At 37.2% G+C, this 14,731-nt stretch overlaps 1 protein-coding gene across 5 annotated transcripts in view; it reads right to left on the bottom strand.

Annotated features, from left to right (window-relative positions):
* The window catches only part of SEC24B (SEC24 homolog B, COPII coat complex component), an 82,067-nt gene that overhangs the window by 44,962 nt on the left and 22,374 nt on the right, over window positions 1-14,731 (bottom strand). For 2 of the 5 annotated variants that reach the window (XM_040237484.1, XM_040237486.1), the window contains exons 3-4: window positions 8,602-8,772; window positions 264-368 (exon numbers count right to left, since the gene is read on the bottom strand). In XM_040237484.1, coding sequence (XP_040093418.1) covers window positions 264-368; window positions 8,602-8,772 — 276 coding nt within the window. The remainder of the gene's footprint in view (window positions 1-263; window positions 369-8,601; window positions 8,773-14,731) is intronic. The other 3 variants (XM_040237488.1, XM_040237487.1, XM_040237489.1) reach the window with 2 other exon arrangements.

Here is a 14,731-nt window from a genome sequence, read left to right on the forward strand (position 1 = left end):
GAGAAAATAAACTTCTGAAAGAAGAAAGCACTCTATCATCATGAAAAATGCATGGTTACTTACAAAATGGTAAAGATGTCCAAAAGAGGAAACACAAAACAAACAAGCAAAACGCCTCCAGTGACCCCCACCTTCTAGAGCCCAAACCAATCTATTGAGCTAAATCTGCAAAGACACATTGTTTAAGGACGAGTAAGACTACGGACATAAAAAGAAAACTTGAGTAGGAAAAGTTCAAGAACTGGGGTAAAGCTAAAGCAGACCTGCTTCCTCATCCTCCTCCTCCTCTTCCTCATCATCGGAAGTTGATGACAAGGGAGTTGGTGCGGAGCTAGCTTGATTATTAACATATTCACCATACTGCATGCCTGTAAAGTGGAAAGCACAAACACAAGAGTCAAACCAACGGGAAAGATGAGAAATAAAATTTTGACATTGCATCAAAAGTGAGAAAGAACTCTGACATTCCAAAGAACACCCCAGCATGCATATTAATATTAGCTAATTTATAATCAAAACTGAAACTGTTAGAAATCTCTGCGAAGCAGTTTAGTAAAAGCAGCTTTAATATGAACTGGATTATGTGTTTTAAAAAAAAAAAGCACCATGTCTGACATCAATAATATTTAGGAAACTCCACTGATAGTCTCTGAACATTTTACTGAGCTCTACACGTTTTACCTTCTTTGACCTTGGGGCCCTTGTGGTATACTTCCTTTGGGACCATGTATTCTTGGTGAGCAGTGATCACTTCTACTGAAATGAATTTATACAGCATACAACACACATACAAATCCTCAGTACCTTCCTTCTGCTAATGCCACCCTGATGGTGACTCAGTTCTCATAACGGAAAAAGAATGACAGTTAAAGAAAAGAACTGTACCTAGCATAGTTCTCTGCTCAAAGGAGATGCTCAAAAGGAAAAAAAAAAAAAAAAAAGAGGGGGGCTTCTTATTAACTGTGGCCCGACAAGTGAGACAATTAAAGTGAATTTTCAGAGGCAGCAAAGCATCTCAGCATCAGCCTACTGCCCACATGTGAGACTGAATTAAGTGAAGGAGACTGGTCTGCAGTGGGAGATACAGCAAGAGAAGGCAGCCTATGGAAAAGACACAACTAGTAACTGGACAATACCTCCCTTTAAAAGAAAAAAGTTGGCTGCATATCTTCATTATTTAATTATTCTAACAAAATCAGGACAAAAACTAAGATCCACAAAGTTTTTAAGAGGGAAAATTTTAAAAACATATATATTTATATATATATACACTTAAAAATACATATTCTTCATAAATAAGAATAAACATTCTTACAAAGAAAAATCTTAGAGCTCAATTTGAAAAAGAAAAAAAAAGAACCCAGAAATATAACATGGATTTTCAATAACATGTCACAATATTGGAAGTACAATGAAGCCCTGCCTCACTAAAAAATCATGTGGTAGTCCTCTCATGCTCGGTTTTTGTTGTTTTTTTTTTTTTCAGGTGACCTTCTTAATTAGCATGGAGAAACATAACTCATGGGTATAGTAAGAAAAAAATTTTAACAAAGTGAAGTCTGAACTTAGAAGACAGCAAAGGTTAAACTGTATTTGAGTAATAAAGCTTTGATCCTCATGACTAAAGACGTCTTGACAAATCTCCTAGCTTTGCTGAAATATGTTTTAAATACAGATAAAATGGCAGTTATAACAAATTCACCTGAAAAAGTAAAAATCAGTGCAAAGTAAGTTCAGGCAACACAAAAAATAAACTTGATACCTTGAAAGACCAAATTCAGAGTGGCAAGTTCCTCTAATAATAGCCTAGTTAAAATGAAAATTTGACTAATATTAGACTTTAGGTTAAATAGACTAAGAAGTTTATATTTAGACATGTTAACAGTAAAAATATTTTATAGAAAAATTCTTCAATTTAAGGACTTCTTTAAAAATGAAATACTTTCTCAAAATACCAATTACCACTGTACTTTAAAAAGTACACATATGTGTATGTATATAATAAGAAACAAGGGAAAGAAGAAAACAAGAAATTTCTATCTACTGTGCTAAGCTAAGAGCGTCCAAAAAACAGGAAGAAAATCCATTCTTTTCATGATTCTGTAGACTGTTGATTTTGTATCTAATCAGAGGAGTCAAAGCACAGGGCAAACCTCTATGTGTTATAAGATAAATATTTCCCTTTTTCCAGATTTACTGAATAAAAACAGGTTTCACGTATTACTGGGAAAATATCCAATGCTGAATTGGAAGCAAAAAAAAAATTTTTTTTATAAAGCAACTACTTAATGCACTGGAAGAAACCTAAAAATAAGATGGAACAGTAATATCATTTCTTATAATATCATTTTAGATCATTAAATGGTTGTCAACATACTATATTAACTGAATGTCACACAACATACTTAATTTTACTGTCCTAAAAAGAGGCAATCTCTTTTGAGAAGTGCTAGAGATGAATGTATCAATATTTAAGCTCTTTCTCAATGATAACTCAATCTACTCTGAATTTTAACCTTTCTTTGCCCGTTTAACTAAACTTTGTTAAAAGTTTAGGAATACTAATGGTACAAGAATATAACATTCTGTTTAATCCACAGAAGAATGGTAAGAGTTCTAGAAAAACAATCAATCCATATTAGATGCCCTGCTCTAGACTGTACACAGTACACTGTAGAAATGTACATGGGGCACATGTACAGCCACCACCATCACCATCAAACAAGGACGCAAAGCCACATTCCTGTTTTATTCTGTCAGAGCTTTCAAGGTATAAATCTAGAAAACCAAGAGGGAGAACACTATTTCACAGACTGAATGACATAATAAAGAACCTGTTATTAACAGGTGCCCAATATTTTAAAAAAGACATTCTCTTTAAACTACTTGTCATTAAAGTATTCTCTTCAGAGAGTTGGAGTTGCTTAATAAAAGGCATCTTTGCTGTTCCCTAGATACAGTTACACTGGGAATAAATAAAACCAGTCTAAAGAGAAAATAAATCCCTTGGGGAGGCTAGCTTTTTTAAATTCAAGAGCTCAGACTTTTGAGCGACTGTTACCTTTCCTAACCTAGTCTTCTAAGCACATACACTAGAAAACTTTGCAAGGGTTCCCACAAAAGAACGGTTTTTACGGGAATCACTTTCCACAGTACTTTCTTTCCTATACTTTATCCAAGAAAGTACCTGTGTTAAGAACAGACTTTTTCTCAACTTACAAAAGAAACATTCCCTTAACTTATTCTAAATCTTAATATAGGAAAGTTTCCTCTTTCTTTAAATGATTAATCAAGGCACCTTATATCTACAGACTTTCTTTTACCTTGCCATACATGCTTCAGTTAAAAATTAAACATATTAGAAACAGGGTTGGCTTTATTAATTCAGAAATACTGAAAAATACGGTACTGGGAATAATGATTTATTTAATGACTCTGCATATATGCAGGTCCCAACCACTACTATCAAAAAAGCCACTGTTTTGCAGAGTTCGATGAGAACAAAGCAAAAACAGTAAGAAATATTAAACAGACAAGCAGCAGGACATTATGGATAAAATGGGGTCTCTGAGTTCAATTCCAGGAAATACCACTTACTAGCTGTGTGTTTGGGGGCAAATTACTAACCTCTCTGTTCTTCATTTATATCATCTATAAGACGGGGCAATGACTACCTCAAATGGTTGCTGGGAGGATTAAATGAATTAATATATTTTAAATCTTAGAATGGAACCTGAAATACAGTAAATACTACACAAGTATTTGCTACAATCACTATTGAACTTCAAAACATGTTTTTGTGTATATTTAAAAGGAAACAATTATTTTCAAATATTCTCAATACTTATCCCTAAGGCAAGTCATTAGAAAAAGAACCTTCCACCAATCTGAGCAACACTTTGAGTAATGCCAGTTCCTTTAAAAACATGTAGAATATTTTCTAGGACTACCAGTCTTTTTCAAGATAAACTGGATTTCTCTCAAAGTCTATGAGATATTCAATAAAGTACTTTAGAACACATTTTATCATAATATATTTATAATAATTATAACTATTTCATATCTCCTTCTATTTTATACAATATTTAATTCCTTCTACCTTCTTTTAAAACCAACAACAAAAAATTTATTAGCAGGTAAACCTATTAGCTGGGCTTTCCAGGTGGCTCAGTGGTAAAGAATCTGCCCACCAATGCAGGAGACATAGGTTCTATCCGTGGGTTGGGAAGAACCCCTGGAGGAGGAAATGGCAACCCACTCCAGTATTCTTCCCTCAGAAATCCCAGGGACAGAAGACACTGGCAAGCTACAAGTCCATGGTGTCACAAAACAGTCATACACACCTTAGCAACTAAACAACAATAAACCTATTAGTACTTAGTAGCATATATATATATATATAATAAAATATATATACATGCTGTATATATATTTGTATATGTACAAATTTTTACTATGTCTGATTAAATTAATGGAATTATTTCTAACTTTTATGCATGATTCCTATTTAAATACTAAAAAAAAAAAAAGTCAAATAACAGAGTTTGATAAACACTATGCCACTCCCATGTTCTTGCCTGGAGAATCCCAGGGACGGGGGAGCCTGGTGGGCTGCCGTCTATGGGGTCACACAGAGTCAGACACGACTGAAGTGACAGCGGCAGCAGCAGCATGCAAATATCTGGGGCTTCCCTGGTGGCTCAGAAGATAAAGAATCTGCCTGCAGATCCCCTGCAGAAGGGAATGGCAACCTACTCCAGTATTCTTGGCTGGAGAATTTCATGGACAGTGGAGCCTGGCAGGCTACAGCATGGGGTCGCGAGTTGGATGTGACTGGAGCACATAACACCATGCATGTATTTTACCACAGGAATACGATGCTTTTTAAGACAATCTTTGCTTCACAAATAGCTTAATATTAGGTACCTATTACAACGCTTTGTTTCAAATTTGGCAATGAGAAACAGCATACTGATTCACTGTCTAGTTTTTATAACTTACTATACAAAAGAATAACTTTGACATCTAAACTTGACAGCTTTTAGTAATTTTGGCTTATGAGATATAAGATGAAATTTATTTCTCAGTGGAGTTTACGATACCACCTGAAACTTTAGGAACACATTTTATTGGATTAAAAACGAAATCAGACTATTTGACAAAGAATAAAATGTGCCTCACTGGTTTGAAAATGAGGACTGCCTTTGCCAGTTAGGTTATGTGGAGATACTACTTGTGAGATAAAAGTATGTGATATTATATTGGCAATAGTATAATGAAATTTACAGTATCTTGAATAACTGCTAACTCAGTAAAACAAACACCTCTCTAAACCTCAACTTCTCTCTTCTATAAAAGAAATATATGGTATGTCTGCTTCACACGATGATCAAGTGAGACAATAAAACCTAAAGGTGTTTTTAAACTGTAAACTGCTACATGAAATAATAATGCTACCAGCTATCTACAACCTGGAAAATAAACTCAGAAGGTTAAAAAACCTAAAAGAATAATATTGCTTTAATAAAACCCTTCCAATACCATTCCTATCTACCTTACATGAACAAAATTTTCTCAGTAATTATCTGTACAAAAATAAACAACTATAAATGAAATTTTTTCTAAAATTTATCTTATTTTAATAATGAACCATATGCAACCCAGGTACAGAAAGCTATGGTGGGGAGGAGAGAAAGCCATTAACCTCAATGAAAGATGTATTTCCAATGAAAAGGTACTTTCCATTTAAAAAGCACCAAAATTCATAATGTTTATTGTTTTCACCAACTAGAAACTCAAAATAACTGTATTGATAGAATAATCAAGAAGAAAAAGTGTTAACTCTTAGACACCTGTGGTTATAGACAATAACACAAATTTTAAAACTTCAATTATATATATATATATACACATATACATATACATATATATATATAGTAGCAGAGAAGCATGATGGAGTGTTAAAAATTTTCTAGCTTAAGTATATATCTTTACTACATTCAAGAGAGGAGATATGATATTAAGAAGAAAAAGGAAAAATGTAAACTTTCTCATTGTTAAAGAAGGGCTCATTTCACTATTTTTTTTTAAAGGATGACAGACTTCATCCCAGCGGATACAACGAAAAACACAACATCTTTGTTTTAAAAGTCAATGTATGCAGTACCCTGAAAATTATGTAACTGCAAGTATTTAAACTTCTGGTAAAAAAGTTTTAGATGTCGATCTAAAAATGTTCAAGTAGTTCTAGTTTTCTTCAAAAAAATTTTAGGAGGTATGCAAGCAAAAATTTGAAGTCTCTACTCTAAAAACCAGTAAAAATTGCTGAGAGAGTAACTAAGAAAGGGTATCTCTGAAACACTGGGAAAAAAGCACAACCTAAAGGTTGAGAACTATGTTTCATTTGCTGGGCTTTCTGAGGACTTAAGCCTGGAGGCCGGTATCTCAGACAGCGAGGAGCTGTTCTGAAGGGGTAAGGGAGGAGCCAGGATATATAGAGGTTTTGGGGACAAAGACCAGGCAGCTGGAACATCAAAAGATCACCATTAATTAAAGAAAACCAGTTAATGGATGTAGCACTTTTCTACATACGGGAAGATGCAGTGAAATCACTCCTTTGATATGCACCGCCGCTAGGCCAGCGTGCAGTTCTTTCCCTTTCCGAAATTCCTCAGGCGCCCCACTGCAGCGGTTTAGGGCAAGGCAGCAGGCAGCCCCATTGCCTCTGTCCTGAGTTCCCTCAGGGCTGACTGCTGGCGGGCAGCTACAGTGCCTCGGTGGCTGCCCCATTCTTCGTTATATAGCAGGCAACATTTTTCATTCACAGGAGAAAATGACTAATCTCTCTCAAGTAACAATATTTCAGACATCGAATCAGACCCAGAGCACACCATACACAGCTGTGGCCTGCAGAACTACCGGAAGTATCAGGCCCAGAAACCACTATGTGCACAACACGCTCGGCGCCAGAGCTCACAAAGACCTGCGTGTGCACTCCAAATCCATCCAAAGGCAAAGAGGCCACTCAACAGCCTATCTTCTACTTCAGAAAACAGAACAATAAAAGCTGCAATTCAAATGTCTCCAGTATTATCTTTTCTGTTTACTTATTCAAGGAGCGTTATCTTGAGTAAGATAAGAGCTTAACAGCTGACAAAAACAATAATTCAGCCTCATAGAGACAGCACAAGATAGGAAGGTGAGAGTTAAAGATCTTCCATTCTACTATTCCCTCATTTATCATCTTGAGCAAGTTACCTAATTGCTGTGAATGTCACTTTTCTCATCTTAAAACCAGGATGTCTACCTAGTAGAACTGATAAAGGGTTTAAAATAAATTAGTGGGAGCAATGTAAAGGACCAAAAGCAGCAAGATAGGCAATATCTGGAAGGTGGCCACCAATGGTTAGGAAACACACCACTCATTTAGTTAGGGCTCCTAGCGACCCTTAAGCTTCTTCTACTCATGAGTAAAACTCTCTTAATAGTCCCTCACTTTGAAGGTTAATGCTGTAATAACTAGATTCTATTCCTAATACATCTACTGGCTTGTTGGGAATCAACAGATGCCCTTTGGTGCTGCAGTTGGTTTTTCTTGAAAAAAAAAAAAAAGAAGAAGAAAATCTATAATGTACAATCCAATCAAATGACAGAAAAGCCTCTGCTGACCACAGGAACACTTAGCAGGTGCAGGTAAGAGCAGTGAGACAAGTCGAAGGATTTATGTTGCTTTCCCCAAGTTTCAAAACAAAAAAGAGTTCTTCAAACTCAAGGTGAGGGGTTGTCATCACATGGTGATACAGTGCCTAAAACACATGCCCAAAAACAGTTCTCTCTCATCTAATGAGAAATACAGTATATTAACCTGAAACATCAACAGATTTGGAATTTTAGCCAGACGCAAAACAGTCAAGAATACTGCCAAAAGAAAAGGCAGTGTGGGGAGACAGGGTTAAAAGAACACCTGTCACTTAACACATGCAAACTATTAAACGAGCAAACAAATAAACCATATTGTTTGTCAACAAGGCAAGAGTGTGGCTTACAATTTCATTTTCATCCTCTCATTCTCAAAACTGGGTCAAAAGTTACTTTCTATTAATTATAAAGACAAGCAAAGAAGTCATCAAAGAGGGTATGTAAATTCACTAAATAAGGAAATCTTGGGTGTTTCATCCTAGAAGAAACAACAATAATCTATATTAAAAAAGAAAAGAAATGAAATGGTCCATAATAGAGGGATGATTAGTAAATTATACTGACACAATGAATTAGTCATCATGATTACAAAACTGTACAGACATATACGGAGAACTATATAATTTAATAAATGTAAAAGCAAAATACAAAATATTATGCAAACTGATTACAATTATATAAAATACGTAACAGATTTAACAAAATTCTACAACATATATAAAATCATAAAGAGGCTGGAATATATTAAAATATAATCATCTAAATAGAAACTATAAATTAGTTTTTTCATATTTTCTATAAACTATGGTTATTCAGTTTGACTTTTTAAAATCAGCTATTTGAATTAGCATGTACGTCTATGTGTGTATGTACTATACCTAGTATAACAGATTTCTCAAATACCTTTCTGCTGTAATAGCTCTGACGGCTGTGTAACCGAGGCCACAGGGTCCACTGGACGATTTGCAGCAGGAGGCATTCTAGTTGACGAGGCTCCTGACACAAGAGTGGATACTACTGGGCTGGACTTAGGCTGAACATTTTGCATTACAGAACAGGACAAGGAATCTGCAACTGAAGACAGGGAACTGTTTCACCCACAGCAGTAAAGCTTGAAATACATTAAAATACCAACAAAACACAGTTTATCTGAAGTTCTTGTAGAAACTTCAGCAGCATCACATTTATCTGGTATGTCGGTATCTAGGAAATAACGGGTCCAAAGAAATGATTTTCCAAAAAACGAAAAACTTAACTCACTAAATGTTTTAATACCCTTTAAAGGCAATTTTCCTAAAACATTCCACAAGCTTCCAAACCTTCTTAAACAAAATGAACCCCAACCATCTTTACTAAAGATCCCTATTATTAATATGGACTACTGCACTGTACAGCAGTATACCTCAGATGATAGAAGTGGTCTGCATCAACAGTAATGTGATCTGTGAATTATACAGATGTTTCCAGTACTAGCTCTGACCCCACTTTGTACTGTCAACTGCCACATCTCATTTGCTGTCTCTAGTCAGATGCCCTGTCTCACAGGTAGCTAAGTAAGGTTCTGAGATTAACATTAGGTTGGACTTCTGGAGCAAAGTGTATGTGATTCATAGTCGGTTTCTGTGACAGATCCAATTGCCCGGCCTGCAAGATCATCTTCAGCCAAACAAGAGATAATAGAAAAACCTACGATGACAACCCAGGTGTTCACTAGCGGATGAATGGACTTTAAAAATGTGGTGGATCTAGATATATACACATGGAGGTATGTGTATGCATACATACGTGTGTGTGTGTGTGTGTACACACATACAGGGCATGAATGGACACAGAAAATGTGGAAATACACACACATACACTGGAATGTCATTCAACCACAAAAATGCAGGAAATGCTGCCACGAGACAACGTGAATGGACCCTGAGGTCATCGTGCTAATTGAGGTTAAGTCAGAAAAACAGTGTATGGTCTAAGTTATAGATGGAACTTAAAAAAGCCAAACTCGCAGAAAGTTTTGGTTACCGGAAGCAGGGAGGTGAGTAAAATAGGGAGATACTAGTCAAAGGGTACAAACGCTCAGAGTAGATTCTGGAGTTCTAATGTACAGTATGGTGACTATACTTAAAAACACTGTTATAATACACCTGAAAGTATGACAGCATATCTTAAATGTTCTCACCAAATACACAAAAAAGGCAATTATGAGAGGTGATTAACCCTGCTATGGTAGTCACTTTGCAATAAATTCGTATATCACTATGCGGCACATCTTAAACTTACACAACAGTGTACACACACACACAGACAGGCACGTATGTGTGTTACATGCATGATGTGTGTATATAGACATGAACAAACTCAGGTCTAAGACTGAAGCAAATGTAACAGTATATATAGTGACAGAACAAAATGTGGTATATTTCCCAATAATGTACAAATGATACAAAGATGAGGAATGGGGAAAGAAGGTGGACTGTGGTCTAAACGCACTGACTGCCACATTACTTTTAGTATGGACAAACGTCACTGTGAGAGACACAGTCAACAGTATTTTTCAGTTCCTCTCATTAAGAAGCGGGAATCTATTTTCCCACTCCCTGAATTGAGGTTAAACTTTCGACTGGCTTTCACCAGCAGAATGTGGCAAAAGTAATGGTGTACAAGCTCAAGACCTCAGGTTTTGAGAGGCACTGAAGCTTGTACCTTTCTGCTCTTGAAATGCTGCCCTGACCCCGTCATGTAAGGAAGCAGATCTGGTCAATGTGGAGAAAAACCTAAGTACTCCCGTGAACAGTGGGCACCAACGCTAGACATGCGAGTGAAGCCCTAGGGTCTTTCAGCCCAGCCAACTGTCAAGCTAAATGAAGTCACAGAAGCCCAGGAAAACAAGCAGAGGAACTAACCCACAGAACTGTGAACAATAATAAATAATTCTGGTTTGCAACCAGCAATAGATAACCGATAAAATCATTCAAAATGTCAAAGTAACAAGAGTGATGAGTATATTTAACAGTACAAGGTAAAAATTAAGAAAGTTATAATCACTTAAAATTGAGTGAGAGAGAAAAGAAAAGGGGTATGGAAAACAGTAAATATACTAAGTTTACCTTTGCTCATATGAGAAACTAAAAGACACTGCATAAAAATATAGAAAATATTTCTGCCTCTGGTAATGATGATCTAGGTAATTACGACTAAACCTTCTAAGGAAGATAAAACTTTAAAAACTATATTTTAAAAGATTTTCTTAAAATCACCAAAAATCTAACATGACATAAATTAATCTCTGGGGGAAAATCTATAAGAAATTGAAAACTGAAGAGAAATAAGCCCAACACTCCGAGCTGCTTTCGAAACCCTGTGGATATCTATTGCAAACCAGATCTGCTGTTCTTGGTGACCCTGCAAAGTGCGAAAAATAAGACGTCTCCCACAGCACACCCAAGACAGGGTACCTGCTACGGCAGCCCATACCTTCACTTTAGGATAGTATCTGAAGGGTTATAACCTCAGGACCAGGATAAACCAGGAAGCCAAGCCTTACAAAAGCCAGCAGCTTTGATTCAGAACATCTACACAGTCCACTACACCTAGGGCCTTAGACTGGGATGAATGTGATCACAAGCTGGTAGTTCTTGGAGGAAACTGGCAGAAGGAAATATAAATCCTCCCTGGAGAATGATTCTATCACCGTGGGCCTCTAGATGGCCCCACAAGTAATTTTTCAGAAACAAAATTCCAAGCACCAAGTCAAAGAGTAGTAGTTCAGGTGTGTACAGGGCCCTCTGCGCTCTCCAGTCTCCAGCTTGATACATGGCATCATCCTGCTCATAGTCCTTCAATATTCTGCCAGTGCTTGAGGGTGAAGACAAAACATCTTATTGTGAAAAACTTATGTGGTCAACCAGGCCCTGAATGATCCCAGCCTCTTCCTGGCCCATGGTTCTCCTCTAGCTTCAAAGTCTTTCAGTCCCTTGAACTTGCTGTGCTCTCTTCCATTAAAGGGAATTACACGTAAGCCCCTTTAGATGTAACAGACTTTTCGCTTTAATAAAATAATTGATACAAATAAGTCTATGCCTTACATATGTGTATGTAGTTATAAAATCACAATAAAAGAAATACCCATGAACTCAGCAACCAACTGTGAAAAGAAAGCATTTCCAACATTGCTGACGCTCTTGGTGCACTCCTCACAGCAGGCATTCCCTTACCTCCCTCCTGTGTTCATATCCCCTTGCTTTTGTATTCAATAGTTTACCACACAGATAAGTATCTCTAAACATTATTTCTGCTTGTTTTTTAACTTTATCACAAGACGGTAAATGCCTGCAATGCGGGAGACCCGGGTTCGATCCTTGGGTCAGGAAGATCCCCTGGAGAAGGAAATGGCAATCCACTCCAGTATTATTGCCTGGAAAATCCCATGGATGGAGGAGCCTGATAGGCCATGGGGTCACAAAGTCCATGGGGTCGCAAAGAGTCGGACACGACTCTTTGAGTGAAGTGAGCGACTTCACCTCACTTCCATGAATCCTTTATTTCCAGGCTTCATTTGTGTTAGTGAGTGCAGCTCTATTCAGCAGTCCAATGGAAGGATATACATGATTTATCCATTCAACCACAAATGGACATCGGGGTTTTGATGTTTTCATTTTCACATGCAGTCCTACAGGAACACTCACGGACCTGTCCCTGGTGCACACAAGCAGTTTCTCTGGGGCAGAGCTTCTCAATGCGCGCGCCACAGCTTCTCACGTGTACAGCTGCGCAGCAAGGAATGAGAACGCCCTTGGCCCCAGGGGAAGCCTGTGCGAAGTGAGCTATTTGGCCAAGGGGACAGACTAGTCTCTTTTGCTCAGAATCCCCAAAAATGTCATTTCCCACTAGCACTACACATCTAAAACAGGAAGCGGTGCTCTAGGGCTTCCTTATTCAAAGCGTACTCCGTAGGTAGCAACACCTGAGTCAGAAACTTGACAAAATCCTTAGGCAGGGCCACACCAGCCCTGGGGAATCAAGACCTGCATTTTAACAGGACCCTGGGTAACTCATACGCACCAGGTATGAGAAGAACACTTCTCCAGAGCACACAGAAGTAGGATAGCTGTGTTCCAGAGCACGGTCACCCTCAATTCCACTAATGCCGAATTTCCCTAAAATATTGAACCAATAGATCCTCCGACAAACAGTGTCTAAGATTTCTTTTTTATTCCACATCCTTGCCATGCCCTGGTAGGGTCAGTCTTTCAAAGTTTCATCATCCTGACACTACGTATAAGTAGTTTTCCCATTCTAAGCTCCTTTTCCCTGATTATTAATGAGACCGAGTATGTTTTCATTTGTGAAATGCCTGTTTGTGTTTTTTTCTTGGTTGTGTATTTTTCTTTTATTGATCTTATGTGTTATTTGTGTAATTTTGGATAAAATACTATAAATTTTTCCCCCCAGTTAATGGCAATAAAGTTCTTAATTAGAAATTAGTAAAGCTCATCATGCTTATTCTTTATGGCTAGCTAACATTGTATGTAGTGTCCTTAAGAAATTCTTCCCTACTTGAAGGCTCTTCTGCATTTTCTCTGAAAAGTTTTGAAGTTTTGCCTTTTTGTGTTTAGATACTTGTTTTATCTGTAATCTATATTATACATGGAAAATTCATTCTTCAGATTGCAGCTCACATATCAAAGATCAAGGAAAACTTTCCTAAGCTCCACAACTAACAGGCCAGATGTACCTAGAATACTCTTCACCAAGCATCATAAGTCTCTGCCTCCTGATACTTAAATGACAATAGCAATTTTACATTTATTTGCATTTATTTGGATAATGTTTGCCTTCCTAAGAGTAGCAGATGGTGGCTCAGACGGTAAAGTGTCTGTCTACAATGTGGGAGACCTGGGTTTGATCCCTGGGTCGGGAAGATCCCCTGGAGAAGGATATGGCAATCCACTCCAGGACTACTGCCTGGAAAATCCCATGGACAGAGGAGCCTGGTAGGCTACAGTCCATTGGGTCGCAAAGAGTCGGACACGACTGAGCGACTTCACTTGCCTTCCTAGAAGATTACAGTTTCTCGAGGTAAGGCATCGAGTCTTTTTATTTGCTATTTTATCTCCCAGCACTAAAATAAATGCCTGTCACATAGTTGGCTTTCAAATATCTGTCAAATAAATGAAGACAAGTTCCACAAATATTAAAGACCACCAAAAAAATACCAGAAAAAAAACCAACAACAAAACTACCCCTTTCATAAATAGAATGTGACAGATGAAATATGGTATATTTAGCAACAGATCACAATTTTTTAAAAAAAAAAAACCGTTTATCTATTTATTTGTTGGCATTAAGATAGTTCCCTAGTTAGTTCTTAGCAGCTCCTCAGTAAGTGTACATACAACTCTGTTGGAACTAGGGAGATTAAATTCTCAATTAATAATACCATTACCCATTCAAGCTGTTCAAACTAGAAAATGTTAAGTCAACTTCTATTATTCCTTTTCCTTCATAAACCCTATCAACCAATTCTTGAAATCAATCACCTCTTGCCACCTGTCTTCCATCTAAATGAATCCCAACCTACGTTATCATCCTTCATCTAGATAGTTGTAGTTAATTCCTTCCTAGTTAGTCTTGTCTCCAAGTTCTTCCTCTTCCAGTTCACCTACCACACTTCTCACAGAGAAAGATCTAAATCACAAATCTGACAGTGTCACCACTGTGCTTATAAATTTCTGATGGCTGCTGATTACAGATAGAACCAAGCTTATGTTTTCCCTTCACCTCGTCCTTTCCTTTCACCTTCCCAATGCCACAGTCCAGCAGAAACTGGGAAACTGAGACACCAGAAAAGGAATAACCGATAAAACCAAGTTTTGAAGGAAGTGGTCATAAAGATGGACGTTTCATCTTCTGAGCTTAAAGGAGCAAGTATAGAAAATCTTTAGGTGGAAGGTACAAAGGTGAGAAAAGATAAGGTTCAAGAGTGCCTATGAAAAACTGAAGGAGTATGAGGGGGCAAAATTATTATTATCTC

This window comes from Oryx dammah, unplaced genomic scaffold (assembly GCF_014754425.2).
Source record: "Oryx dammah isolate SB20612 unplaced genomic scaffold, SCBI_Odam_1.1 HiC_scaffold_3, whole genome shotgun sequence".
NCBI classification, from domain to species: Eukaryota; Metazoa; Chordata; class Mammalia; order Artiodactyla; family Bovidae; genus Oryx; species Oryx dammah.